This window comes from Chiroxiphia lanceolata, chromosome 22, assembly GCF_009829145.1.
Source record: "Chiroxiphia lanceolata isolate bChiLan1 chromosome 22, bChiLan1.pri, whole genome shotgun sequence".
Classification (NCBI taxonomy): Eukaryota; Metazoa; Chordata; class Aves; order Passeriformes; family Pipridae; genus Chiroxiphia; species Chiroxiphia lanceolata.
This window is the reverse complement of record NC_045658.1, coordinates 2,966,964-2,980,389: the sequence shown is the minus strand read 5'-3', so window position 1 is coordinate 2,980,389 and position 13,426 is coordinate 2,966,964. Positions and strand designations below refer to the sequence as shown.

The window sequence follows — 13,426 nt, the reverse complement described above, 5'->3', positions numbered from 1 at the left end:
GGCACAACCAGGGAGAGTCCTTGGGGATTTCCGTGTATGGATTTGCTTCTCTTGTGTGGATTTGGAATAGAGTCTGTCGAGTTGTCTTTCCATTTGCCTTCACTCCTGGTGATTTTGCCTTCAGGTTATGTTAAAGGTTTCTGTACATCCTTTGTGACCTGCATCAATAAGTGCCCTTTAATTACCACAGTAATCAACTTTGAGTAGAGTGTCTGAGCATACTCAGAGATGGACTTTTTCCATCCTCAGACCAAATATAAAGATGTAGGAAATACCCACTTTACACAAAATGAAGATCTTCTCTCCATGCTGTATTTCCAGTCATTTTGTCCCTTACTAGAATTCCTTGCTACATCCTAAATATCAGGGCAGCAGGTTCTCTGAGGTTACTCCCCGTGTTTAAAACAGTGGAAATATTAAACCGTGCAGCCAGTCAGGTTTGCACTGACAGGTTTTATTTTCAAACCAAGAGATACAGCATTGCTTTAAAACTAATACCACTTCTGAGCAGTGCTTTGAGCCAGCTTAGTCGGGGTTCATATTTATGCAGCAATTACAGGCTTACTTGAAAAGCAGGAGAGCTCAGGGCGAGGTGTGTTCTCAGGGCTGTTTACCTGTTACTAGACAGACTTTTTCCCTGTCATTACCGGGAGGTTTTGTGTTCAGTCCCACTCTGGAGCCGGTAGATGGGAGCCCAGGGCCTGCTGGGATGGGGTTTTACACTTGTGCTGTCCTTTTGCCCTTCCCCTGAACTCTTTTCATTTCAGTCATGAGCAAACAGTCAGTGCCTGAACTAACAACCCCGCAATCCTCCAAAGCACGCTCCTTACAGTACCAAACAAAGGGAGGCCCGCGTGGGCCGGCCCAGGCCAAGGAATGCAGCTTCGGGGTTCTGCTCCATAAATTTAACCAGCACGACAAAAAGGAGATAATATGAGCCTTCGTGATGATCTGAAAGGGGGAGGTTTGTGTCCCATTGATTGCGGTCTGGCCCCGCGCCAGCCCCGAGCCTGACCGACAGTTGAACCATATCGTTAAGGCGTGTAATACAGCTCGAGTCTTGTACAGCAGCCAATGAGTACATATCCAGAGGGCAAAAGTTTATAAAGAGTCGAGGCTGTCCTGTTTAACCCTCTCACACTGCCTGTAATGTACACTGCTGCCATTCAGAAATAGGCACTTCGCTATTAAAATGTAAACCTTCGACTTGCTGTGCTTGGAAAACATACATGTGTGTCTGATTTCTAATGTGCAGCAGATTTATAAAGTGATCGCAGAAAAATATGTAAAACTGATTTTTTTTTTTTTAACCAAAAAAAAAAAAAAATCCAACACAGTGCTTTTTTTTCAGCACTGCGTTATCCAGAGTTACTTTTTTTGTTCAGGGACGTCTTCTGGGTTGTTCTGCAAACTCTTTCATACAGATGGAGCTATTTATTGCCTTGATGTCACCTCATTTAGCATGTGGCTGGTATTTTTATAGATAATTTTTTCACCTAATGTTGCTGTTAACATGTGGAATGCTCTTTATCAGTTTTGTAAGTACAGCCAGCCTATCTGAATTGTTCCTGCATCTGTGAACTTTAAAAATCAAAACAAACCTTGTGAGTAGCTTTTTGTTGGGTGAGGTTTGTGCTGGAGGACTTTGCTGTGCCTGTTGCATCCCCAGTTGTAGTAACTGAGAAGCATAAAAGGAGGGTCTGAAAGAGAAAAAACATCCAGTCATCAGAGTTGATTCACACAGTCCTTCATGCACACCCAGAGTCACTGTCCTGGTGCTGGGCAGGGCCCCTGGTTTCTTCTTCCCCAAAGTGGATTTGGTTTCCCAGAAAGGCAGGAGTACAATGTGGAAGCATTTCTGTTATACTCAAAGTATTTTACACTCAAAGTGAAGTGACCGTGTTTGCATTTACTACAACTGGATATTGCTTGGCCAGCACAGATGGGCTTTGATGGGACTGTTATAAATGTGACTCCCTGGAAGTGTCCAAGGCCAGGTTGGACGGGGCTTGGACCAACCTGGGATGGTGGAAGGTGTTCCTGCCCATGGCAAGGGGTGGAGTGAGTTGAGCTTCAAGGTCCCTTCCAACCCAAACCAGTCTGGGATTTTATGAGCACAGACACAAGACTAATGCTCCAGCTGCTACAGGGCCCTGCCTGGCAGCAGACAGGATTTAATATTTCAAACCCTCCCCAGTGCCCTGAGGCTCAGCAGTGTAATGGCCTGGGCACTTTAGTTTTGCTAAGGCATGTTCAGCTCCTGTTTCCAGATTGGTGTTTGCAGGAAATCCCTACTAAGAATCTTTTACATCGAGTCAGAAGGTGAATGGGAGCATTTTTCAACATAATTTTGAGACAGGAAACTTTAAGGTGACAGTTGTAGTCATTCCTGTGATCCACACTGGAAGAGTCTGGAGGGAGTTGGGAGCTGAGATGGCAGTGTTAGGTTTTGTCAGCTTCTTAAGCTTGGTGATGGCAAAGTGCTTGGAAAAGTGTGGGTTTTGCTGCACAGCTGTTCCAGGCAGAGGGGGGTTGTAAGGAAGTGCCAGAGGTTGATGCCCAGAGTATGGCTGTTGTCAGTGCAAGGCAGTTGTCTGGAATAAAAGCACGTACACCTTATGCACGTGTTGGATTTGTTACATGGATGCCATAATTAAGTCATGTCTCTTAACCCCTTCTCGCTTCCTTTTGAACTTGGAGCCCGACGAGGTTGTGTACAGCCATAAACCCAGGGAATAGTTCTCAATTTGGTTTTGATCTGGTGTACAAAAGAAGAGGGAAGGGGGAGAAGAGCTCCATCTCCAAGAAGCTGGCAGGAACAACCTCCATGATAAACAGTTGCTCCTTCAGCACACTGGATCTTCCTAAAGGCACGTCGGGTCAGCTAAAGGTCTGCAGCATCTGAGCTGGGAGATCCCTCCAAAGAGGAGGGATTTGACTGTAAGTGGGAGGTTTTAACCCCAGGCACCATTTATTTGCATGTTTCTGCCTGAAACGAGCATTTTGGGAACACATTTAACAAGCACAATATATTCCATGCGTTTGCTGGAATCAACGGCCCATATGAGCTTCCTCAGATCTGCAGTCAGCAGGGAGCTGTCTGGCCCAGGATTTTACACATTCTTGCATCTAAGGGAGACATTCTGATGCCAAATCCAACACTCAGCTGACGGCACCGTGTGTGCATTTGAACACACCTTCACAGCATCTGTGTTGGAAGCGGGGAGTGAATCCCCTGGCAGAGCTGTGCCGGATCTCTGGGATCAGACAATGACCTGCCTGTTGGGAACTGCACCCCAAAGTTCAGCACAGGGCAGGAGGCAAGTGCACTGAGCCCTTGAAATAAGAGTCACCAGGGACTCCCTCAATAAGGGAACATGGAATCCAGGCTGCCACAGGTTTTCCTGAGATGAGGCCCAAGGCCTAATCTCGAACGCTGAGACCTGGCCCAGGAAATCCTGCTGTCAAAGGAAATTCAGGGCACGTTCCTGCTTGTTGCAAGGGGGTCAGCACGTGAAACAAAGTGAGTGCACCAGTGAGGAAAGATTTGTGGAAATTGTGGCTTTTTGGTGCTGTGCAGAGGTGTGATGTGCAGACAGCCCCTGTCAGACGTGGCACACGTCTGTTCTTTGTTCTCCGTGTGCCCCCCAGGTACAGCTGCAGCATCAGGAGTTGGTGGCTGTGGTGGCTGAGTTTGGAGCTCAGTTTTTAAGGCAGACATTGTTCAGCACTTAATTGGCTCTGGCACTTCTGAGTGTGCTTGCTTTGGTGTCCTCACATCACGTCTGACACAAGCACTGTCCTGCATTTCATGGACCTCATGTGCATAGGATGGTGATCCCATTGGAAGGCTGCAGGTGCAGGTCAGTCTGGAACTCCAGCAAGTGTGTCAGGTAGTTTAGTTGTGTATTTTATGGTAGAAGATAGAATCACAGAATCACCTTATCAGATTAAGTCACCTTTAATGTCTGAAATGCACTGAAGCCCCCTCAGACAAAGCACTCCCTGTATTTAGGAACCAGACTTTTCCCAGAGCCGAGTAAGGAACAGTTTGACATTATTTCTTGAAAAAGCCAGCAGCTATTGAAAATTGTCTCTTACAGTACCTGCCATTTTCCGTTGTTTGAATTAAGGTTGGTTTGTAATTATTACAAGGGGATAAAAACTGTTCCCAGGCTGGAAGTCAGTATGCCAGGTTACAGCCCAGAGCAGGCTTTTGGCAATAAATTTTATGCAAACCTGAAAAAACAAGTTTACAATGGAAACACTGACTGATTTTGAGCTGTACCAGAACCAGTTACTGCTTCACTGGGCTGGGCTGACAAGGTGGTCAGACTGGAACACACCTTTGCTGGTGACAGTTGTTGAAGTTTTGGCAGCATGAACTGGGTCTGGCTGAAGGAAATGATTCCTAGAGAGTGTGGGGGAGAGCCCTGGGGCCCAGGATCCCTTGGGAAGGTGCCCATGTTTGGGGGCACACCCAGGTGTGGCCCTGGGGTTTGGGTGCAGGCAGGTGGGGTCTCTGTGAGGAGCCTGGTCCATTAAATATTAATTTCAGGTGTCAGAATTCCATCTCCTTGCACTGAGAGCTGTTGTTTGTGCAGGATTTGGGGTGTCCATGCTCAGGTTGGGTTTTTGAACAGATCTGTAGTTGCCAGTGCTGTTCTCTTACCCAGAGGACAGATGAGAGATTCCCCAGATACATATTTTAAATGAAAAGTCTAATGATTAATGTGTCAGTCATGGGGTTTGTCCTTGTATTTTCTCTCAGGAGAAGTTGCTACATTTCCTAAAGTTGTTTCATTGTGAATAATTATTCTGGGTGTGATACTGAGGAAACTGAAAGATGTAAATTTGTAAATAATTTCTAAATCATTTTAGAAGCAGGATGGTTTGTTTTAACAGACCAGCATCTGTTAATACACACAGTTTGATGCCTTCTGAATTTTATTTTTAAGGTTTCTGTCAGGGCAGTCTGGGTACACTTCAGGGAAATTTTTTAAGTCCAGAAGACCCTCAAAGATGAGTAACAGTTCCTGTTCTTAAAAACCACTGTGTATTTATGCACCTCTGCAGGAATCACATGTGCAGACCTGGTGGTGTGAACCTGATGGGTGGGTACCCGGTAGGGATAAATGTGGAGGGAGGGAACAAGGACAGGGGATTCTGGAAAACTTGTGATGTGTCTTACAGAGTTTTCTCAACCTAAGTTGGTAAATAATTAATAATACCTGACCACTTCCTTCATCAGTGGGTTGGTGTTGTTTGATTACAAAACTTCTGGCTTAAAACTGGCCAGCTGAACCCCAAGGATTCTGTGAACTGCTGAGCAAACACCAACCAGTTAAGGCCGTGCCCTGGTCCCAGTGTGCCCAGCTCTGGATGAGAGCTCCAGAGCACAGCTGTGAGCAGGGCACAGCTCTGTGTTGGCCTCGACCTCCATTTAAGGCTGTGCACTGGTTCCCAGTGTGCCCAGTGAGCTGGATGAGAGCTCCAGAGCTCAGCTGTGAGCAGGGCACAGCTCTGTGTTGGCCTCAACCTCCCGACACCCTCTGGAAGCCCTCTGTGGCTCCATCCAGCAGCACCACTCCCTGCTGTGCCAGGCAGACGAGAGGGCATTCCTGCCTTGTATTGCCTTTGTGTGCTTATTAAAAAGGAATCAGCAGATCTGCTGAGTGCCTGGGTAATGGGACCCAGATGTGGGCACCACCACTCGCTCTGCTTTACAAATCTGCAGCTTTGGGGATTTCATCAGCGTTGCTTATTATTTACAGAACGTAACTTGAGACAGTAGAACAAATTTTTAGATTAAAAAAATCAAGTGGTGTGGAATGTTTTTAGCTGTGCAGACCAAACAGAGCAGTTTGCCAAGGGGGTGATGGACTAAATCAAAGCAGTTTAGGCTCGAACCAGTGGCACTGGGTTGGAAAGCTGCCGACCTTATCACCGAGATGGGAGTGATCTGTTATCACCAGCATGAATGTTTGAGCATGGAGGGGACAGCAAGCACTGTACTTGTACTCTGAAGTGCTTCTTCCATTTAAAAACAAAAACCAAACCCTAAAACCAACCACAGCTCAGAATTGCCAAACCTTCCAGAAATCCAGTGGTGCTCAGTACCTTTGTAGTACTGGTACTTCCTCTCTGACCTGCTTTAAGCCAAATATTAGAAACCAGTGTTCACAGTTGTTCTAGTTCCTATGGGATTAAAAGGCCCTATTTTATTCCCATTTTTAGGGTAGTCTTGCTTGCAGTGCTTCAGATCCCTCCTCTCAAGGTACCACAGAACATAGAGAAGATGGCACAGGTCAATGTTTATCTGAAGGATGGTTCATGTAAAACCTGCTCCATGGTGCTGCTCCTCGCTCCCATGGGGCTGCTTATCCAACCTTCCTGAAAAAAGGATGGGAAATGTCTCAGCAAAATGTTACTGACTGGCCAGTAGTTAATTAAAACCCACCTTACACTGCAGACACTCCTTAGACTTGTCAGTAGAAGCTGTGGGTGGCATAGAGAGGTTTTAACAGTTGATGGAGGCTTCTTGGATCAGTCATATTTTGCCCTTTTCCTGCTTTGAGAAGTTAGGAAGTTGGACAAGCAGCAAGATGTGAATTACACTGGTTGGAATTCTTTAATTTCTTTGGAACTTCGCCTCAACGTTTTCCAGTTCATGGAGGCAAACACATACTTTGGTTTACTGCTTTGTAAGAGTTTTAATAGGTAAAAACAGGCATGTGTTTGTTCATTTCTGGTGTAGGTTCAGAAAGACAACAGTGTGTACAGGTGAATCCTGCTCACATCTAAGAAACCCAAGGGGCAGGAGAGGTGTATCTAAGAAGTCTAAGGAGCAGAAGGCAAATGCTCTGTGTGTGATGCTGAGCAGCTTCAAAAGCAAAGGTGATGGTCTGTGGGACTCTGCCCAAGGCTCTGGATCAGAAAGGCTGGAGGCAGTTCCTCGTGCAGGGTCTTTACAAAGAGTCAGGATAGGAAGCAGGGAGCACTAATCCAAAATGGTGCATTTGGCTGGGAAATCAGTAACAGCAGTAGCCTGGAAGAGGGATGAAATAGCAGGGAGCAGCCCCAGAGTGATGCTGCTGGGAAGGGACGGGGCTCGGCAGCCTGTAACACAATTCTTCAGGGGCAGGGCGTTCCAGGAGCTTGAAGGAATTCAGAGTATTATTTTTTAACAAAATACTGCTCAGGGAGGAACCAAGCCTGCAGTGCTGTGGTCAATACCGACCTCTGATGTCTGTCAGCCCTCAAGTGTGTGCCTTTGTTATTGCCATTTTCTAATAGACACTCAGAAAGGTAAAGTGTGTTAAGCCCTGCTATGGAGATGGTAATTAATGAGGATTTTTCTTTTGTCTTAATTTAACTGCACTTTCCTGTTTCCACAACCCTTCAGTTTGCAGTCTGCTGGCACTGTCCATCAGTGTGAGCTCTCTCTAGGTTGATATACTTTTATTTTCTGCAGAGCACTGAGAAGAAACAGTCAAATCAGTAAAGCTCTGCTGATAAATAGATCTCAAGTCTACAGACAGTAGACTCAGTTTAGGTTGCTTCTTCCTGTTAATTTAGCCACTTCCCTTTAGCCACTGCAGACACTTTCTGGAGTTGGAGAACCACCCAGTGCCACGTCTTCCAGAGCAGGTCTTACAGGATCCATATGCTTTGTCTGTGAAGACCTTGGATTTTTGAAGGCTTTGTCACACCTTGTATTTCAAAATAAGCAGAGCTCTGAGTGCTGACAGGTGTCAGTGGGAGGCAAAGGGCTGCCCCAGGTCACCTGTGTGTCTCTCGTGCAGGACGCAGGCGGAGCGAGTGCGGAAGCCGCGGTGCTGCCGGGGGCCCCAGGGGCTCCTGCCCCGCTACCTGGAGAGCCAAGCAGAGGGACAGGAGCAGCTCTTCAAGCTGACAGACAACATCCAGGATGAGTTGTGAGTACTGACTGACACAGCCATTTAAACTGCTCTGTTTGTACTGTCGTGTCTGTGGGGAACGGGGGCTAAAAGTGCTTCACGCACACAGACACACGTTGGGTTTTGGGTCTCTCACCACAAGGTCACTGAGGGGCTGGAGTGTTCCCAGAGAAGGGAACAGAGCTGGGAAGGATCTGGAGCTGGGGAGACTCAGCCTGGAGAAAAGGAGGCTCAGGGGGACCTTCTTGCTCTCTGCAACTCCCTGACAGGAGGGGGGAGCTGGGGGGGGTCGGGCTCTGCTCCCAGGGAACAAGGGAGGGGATGAGAGGAAATGGCCTCAAGCTGTGCCAGGGGAGGTTTAGAATGGATATCAGGAATATTTCTTCATGGAAATGGTTGTTAAGCACTAGGGCAGTGGTGGAGACCCTATCCCTGGAGGGACTTAAAAGAAGTAGATGTGGCATTTGGGGACATGGATTAGTGTGGCCTTGGCAGTGCTGGGGGAATGGTTGGACTCAATGATCTTAGAGGGCTTTTCCAACCTTCAGGATTCCCTGATTGTACAGGAGAGGTCAGTTTGTTGGATGGGGGTCTGAAGGCAGCATTCATCCCTTACTGGTCTCCACCACAGTTACTGCTCAGCTGGGTCAGTGGGGAGTGTCAGACACTGTTCTGTCTCCCATCAAAGTTTGTGCCAAGGCAAAGGGGCAGAACTGCTGATGGTGGAGCTGCAGAGGGAGGTGCCAGTTCAGCAGGGTCCCTCGGTGTCCCCAGTGTCCCTGGGCAGGTCTGAAGCCATGGGACACTCCAGGTTCTGTGAGGAAGAGTTTGCAGTCTGCCACTTGCTTGTGGCTCTGTGAGTTTACACTTGGTTTATCCTGTTCCCATCCCATTCCAGGGTCTTTGTGCCTGGCTGGCTCTCAGGAAGGGGGAATGGAAAGAGCAATTTGTGACCAACAAAGATCCATAGCAGAGCAGTGGGCTTTGTCATCGAGTCCCACTGTTCATTCACTGTGACTCTTGCCATCAGGAACATCATTCAGCAGGAACACAGTGTTTCTTGTCATGGAAAATAAGTACAAAATTATGCCTCTGACTTTTATCCTAGTATCATAATCAGAAACACATTTAAAGACCTGATTATTTGCATATTTTCCTTCAGAGTTAAATCCATAAAAGGGGGTTTAATACCTTGCTCTACTGTTCTAACTAAATGTTTCCACATTTTTTTCCAGTTAGGCTCGCTGTTTCACTTCTGGAAAATATTGTGTAATTACTTCCTGATGTTGTTAAAAACCCCACAAATTCTCCAGAGATCTGGTTGCTTCTACTTTGTTCTACTGGATCATGTTTCATTTAATTTTTCATTTTATTAATTTGAGATATTTTTAATAGTGTAGATAGGTTTAAAAAATTAAAAAGTTGTATCTCTCAGTAGTATCTGAAAAGTTTAAAAATACCTGTTTTGAGAACTAGACACTGAGAAGAAAGTAACAGTTGGCAAGAGCAGAGGGGTAATGATGCATGACTCAAACTCAGAACAAAATGTAGAGCTTGAACTACAAATTAGCTAATGTTTCTGGGCTTCTCCATTAAATCACTGACCTCTGTTTCCATTCCTCACAATATATACATGACACCAGTAAAAGTCTTGTTGGGAAAGTAGATACATCATCTGTTGTTCTTGTGGAGCAAACACAAGCCTGCAGTCCCACTGCCCAGGTGCTTCCCCTGGACTCTGGAGGAGCTGCTGGTGCCCAGTTGCTCCCCATGGATGTCCCTGTGTCCCCGGTGGCACCGTGACCCCGTCGGATCCGGGCTCTCTGGGAAACCCTGTGGTGTTTGATGTGCCTGGCCAGGCTGTTCCCCTGCAGCTGTAGTGCTGCTCCGGGTCTAAATTAAGTTTTCTGTGGCACTTCATAAAAAATGTCACTCTCCATCCTATTTAACTAATTTCAAAGGCAGAACCTTCCCCTGAAGTGTTTGAACTCTGGTAGAAAACTGCGGGGCAGCTGCTGGTTTCCGGGCCTCTGTTAATGTTGTCTTTCACCTGGGCTCCTTTGAGCTGAAATTCCCTGGTTTTTCCCAGTTTGTTTTGCTTAAAGGAACACAGTTCATTTATCCTATGCTGGAGCTTTGTCCAAGGGTAGAGCTGGCAAAGCTCTAACAGGCCCTTTATAATTAGGCTGGTTGTCAGCACTGAGATGATGGTGTGGGTTGGAATTGGTGGGGGCACCTTTCTCAGTGTGAGGGGAGTGAGGAGGGAGAGGCAAGTTCAGTGCAGAACAGTGTCTTTGAGAGGACTGGGAATACAAAATTGCTGGAGCTACCCTTTTACACCACAAAAAGAAACCATGACCTGACCTCTTGCCACATTTTTGGCTACTAATGTTCCATTTATAGCTATGGGTTTATTTGGCTACAGCTCAGAGTGGTTTGTGCACAGTGTTACTTAAATGGCAGAGCCAGGGGTGGGTTTGGAGATGAGAGGCTTCTCTGCCACCAAAAACACTGAGTAGTGACAAACTCCCTGGGTTTCCAAGGCAGTGGAGTGTTTTGCAGGATGTCTGAGGACAGCAGCACTCAGGTTTGGATAAGCAGTGGTTCAGAAGGCAGGGATTGGGAACCTGCCTGACAGCAGGAGAATCCTCCTTTTACAGTGCTTCAACCCTGGGGCTGTTGGCAGAGCTTTATTACTCTATTTAGCACTCCATTATTCTATCCAGTTATTATTTCAAATTCAAGTTGCTGAATTTTTCAGCATTTAAAAACCCCACTAATGAGGCTCATTTCAGTAGTAAATCAGAAGTGGGGGAGAAGCATTTGTGTGTGCAACATCCATTGCACTTTTGCATCTCTTATGGTTATTTTTTTACACCCCAGCCTTTTCAGCCATCATAACTCTCAGTATTCCTGACTCACTCTTCTCTCCCTCTTCCTATTCATCACTCAGCCTAATCTCCCTGGGGAAACCTGTTTGCTGCTTAACCTCTCACCCCGTGTTAAACAGCTAATTTCTCTTTTCTGCTACTGATCCCAGCAGCAGGTTCAGCTTATTTTGTGTTTTGAAGGGGGACCAGGGAAGCACAGGAGGGTTACAGTGTGGACAAGGATAATGCTCCCATCATAAATGTCTGCACACCTTTCACGTAGCAGCTCTGGAACTGAAGTTGGTTGCAATTAAGCTTCAGCATTAGGACTTGCAGTGCTTCAGTGCAAGGAAATTACTCTTCCTAAACCTTGTCAAAGGACATTTTTATGTGCCCCTGTAATGCCCAAAGCTGGCTGCCAGGCATTTAGCACTAATATTTGATTTACAGCATGATCTTTTTATAACTAGGGGAGAGGGTCCTTCGTCAGCTCCACTTTTAAACTGCCTAAATTAAACACAGATGAGTCGTACATGTTACGCTGCTGCATCTTCTGACACGCTCCTGGAGGTCACTCAAAACAGGTGAAGACATGGGTTAGTTTGGTGGTTTTAGCTCCAAGCTAATAACTTTTGGTTTTTTCCCTTTGTTGCAGCTTCATAGCAGTGGAGAACATCGACAGCTACTGTGTGCTGATCTCCTCCAAGGCCGTGTACTTCCTCAAGAGCGGGGACTACACGGACCGCGATGCCATCTTCCTGGAGGTCAGGTATGATGACCTGTACCACTGCCTGGTGTCCAAGGACCACGGCAACGTCTACATCCAGCTCACCAAGAAGGCTGTGAACACGAGCAGCGGGGTGGCCATGCCAGGCCCCTCCCAGCAGAGACCCATGGTGAGCTCCTGGCACCTCCTTCCCCTCGTGTGCCCCAAGGGTTTGCTCCGTCAGCACTGGAACAGCTGTGCTGAGGTTTCAGTGAGTGTGGGGTTGAAAGAGTCAGAATATCCTGAGCTGGAAGGGATCCACCAGGATCATCCAGTCCAACTCCTGGCCCTGCCCAGGACACCCCAACAATCCCACCTTGTCCCTGAGAGCGTTGTCCAAACGCTCCTTGAGCTCTGGCACCGCTGCCCTGGGGAGCCTGTTCAGTGCCCAGCCACCCTGTTCAGTGCCCAGCCACCTTCTCCTAATATCCAACTTCAGGCACTCCCTAAACTCCTGAGAAAGCTAAAGAAAGGCAAACCCTAAACTATTCCTTCAGGCAGAAAAGTAACAGGAAGGAACATGTGTTTACCTATGAAAGGCTTTTAACTTTACCACATCAATGGAACTTGGGTACTTTGCTGGCTTTTTACTCATCTCCTGCTTGTAGTGTTTTTTTTTGCTGTGAGGTCTCTAAGACTGGAAACAGTGTTTATGTCAAGCATATAAAAGTTAATCAAGGCTTTCTCTTCTAAAGCCCATTACAGGGCTTTTTGTGCCATTACAGTAGTTGCTCAGGGGCTGTTTTACAGGCCCAGTTACAAGCTCACCCCTGACCCAAGGCAGTTTACATTCCAAACAGAGCAGCCAGATAAAAGGTAGGAGGGGAAGCAAAGGAAACAACCTCAGATATGTAAGATGTTCCTGCTCTCACCCTTGAGTACCTGTCTGTGTGCACCTGGTGCTCCACTTGCTTCTTCTTCCTCAGCCTCAGCACTGAGCAGGGATCTCCACTGACACCTTTCGGCTCCTCACTTCAAACCTAAAATCTCTTCTGCTTTAGCTGATGGCAGGAAACGAAAATCCCCTTTCTTTCTGCAGGTGAAAGTGAAATCAGAAGCCCTGGCAGTAAAGCTGTCTCAAGAAATCAACTATGCAAAGAGCCTTTACTACGAGCAGCAGCTGATGCTGAGACTCAGTGAAAACCAAGAACAACTCGAGCTGGACTCTTGAAAAAACCCACTTCCTCACTGCCAGAGTGACCTGCAAGCACCAGGCTGGAGCCAGAACTGAGAAGGAAAAAAATATATAATTTTAGTATTTAGTGAAAACAGGAGAGGTGGCTTTTCTTTTTCAAGCACTAGGTGTGTAACAGAGGTGTAGCTGACACAGCTTTGGGTCTGGGAGAAGCCCTGTATTTTGCTAACATGTATATATGTACAAGTGTCCATGTAAATAGGAGCGGGCAGGCGGGTGTTGGTATAAATACAAGTCTGTTTACTGTGTAAAGAAATTAAAGGAGCTCTACTGAGTCTACTGCACTACCTGACACGAGCCCTCCTCTCTCTCTCTGTCTTTTTTTTCCCTTGAGAAAACTGCTGTTCAAAGTGCAGGAAAGTAGATAAACATTTAAAACATAAAATTAAGAGTTAATTTCAGCTATTGGAGCACAGGTGGCCTGTGGTTTGGAGCTTTAACACTGTGAGAGGGGAGAATTGGTTGGGGTAGTTTAATGAGATTTTTGTTGGGTTTTTTTCTCCTAACTCACTAGTACAGGTGAGTGCACAGAGACCTGGTGTTCCACTGAAATGTCAGCCTCTTTTTTTAAAACAAAAATTGCATTTTGGTGAATATTACAGTGAGGACTAACTAATTCAGTTTTGTATTCACAGTGTGCACCTCAAGGCTCCTTCTTCTGACTTGTTTCTAAAAC

At 46.5% G+C, this 13,426-nt stretch overlaps 1 protein-coding gene across 6 annotated transcripts in view; it reads left to right on the top strand.

Moving 5' to 3' along the window:
- The window catches only part of VPS13D (vacuolar protein sorting 13 homolog D), a 92,970-nt gene extending 79,923 nt beyond the window's left edge, over positions 1-13,047 (top strand). For all 6 annotated transcript variants that reach the window (XM_032708832.1, XM_032708830.1, XM_032708829.1 and 3 more), the window contains 3 exons: positions 7,806-7,937; positions 11,445-11,685; positions 12,595-13,047. In XM_032708832.1, coding sequence (XP_032564723.1) covers positions 7,806-7,937; positions 11,445-11,685; positions 12,595-12,726 — 505 coding nt within the window. In that variant the 3' untranslated portion in view covers positions 12,727-13,047. The remainder of the gene's footprint in view (positions 1-7,805; positions 7,938-11,444; positions 11,686-12,594) is intronic.
- The last annotated feature ends 379 nt before the right edge of the window (positions 13,048-13,426 follow it).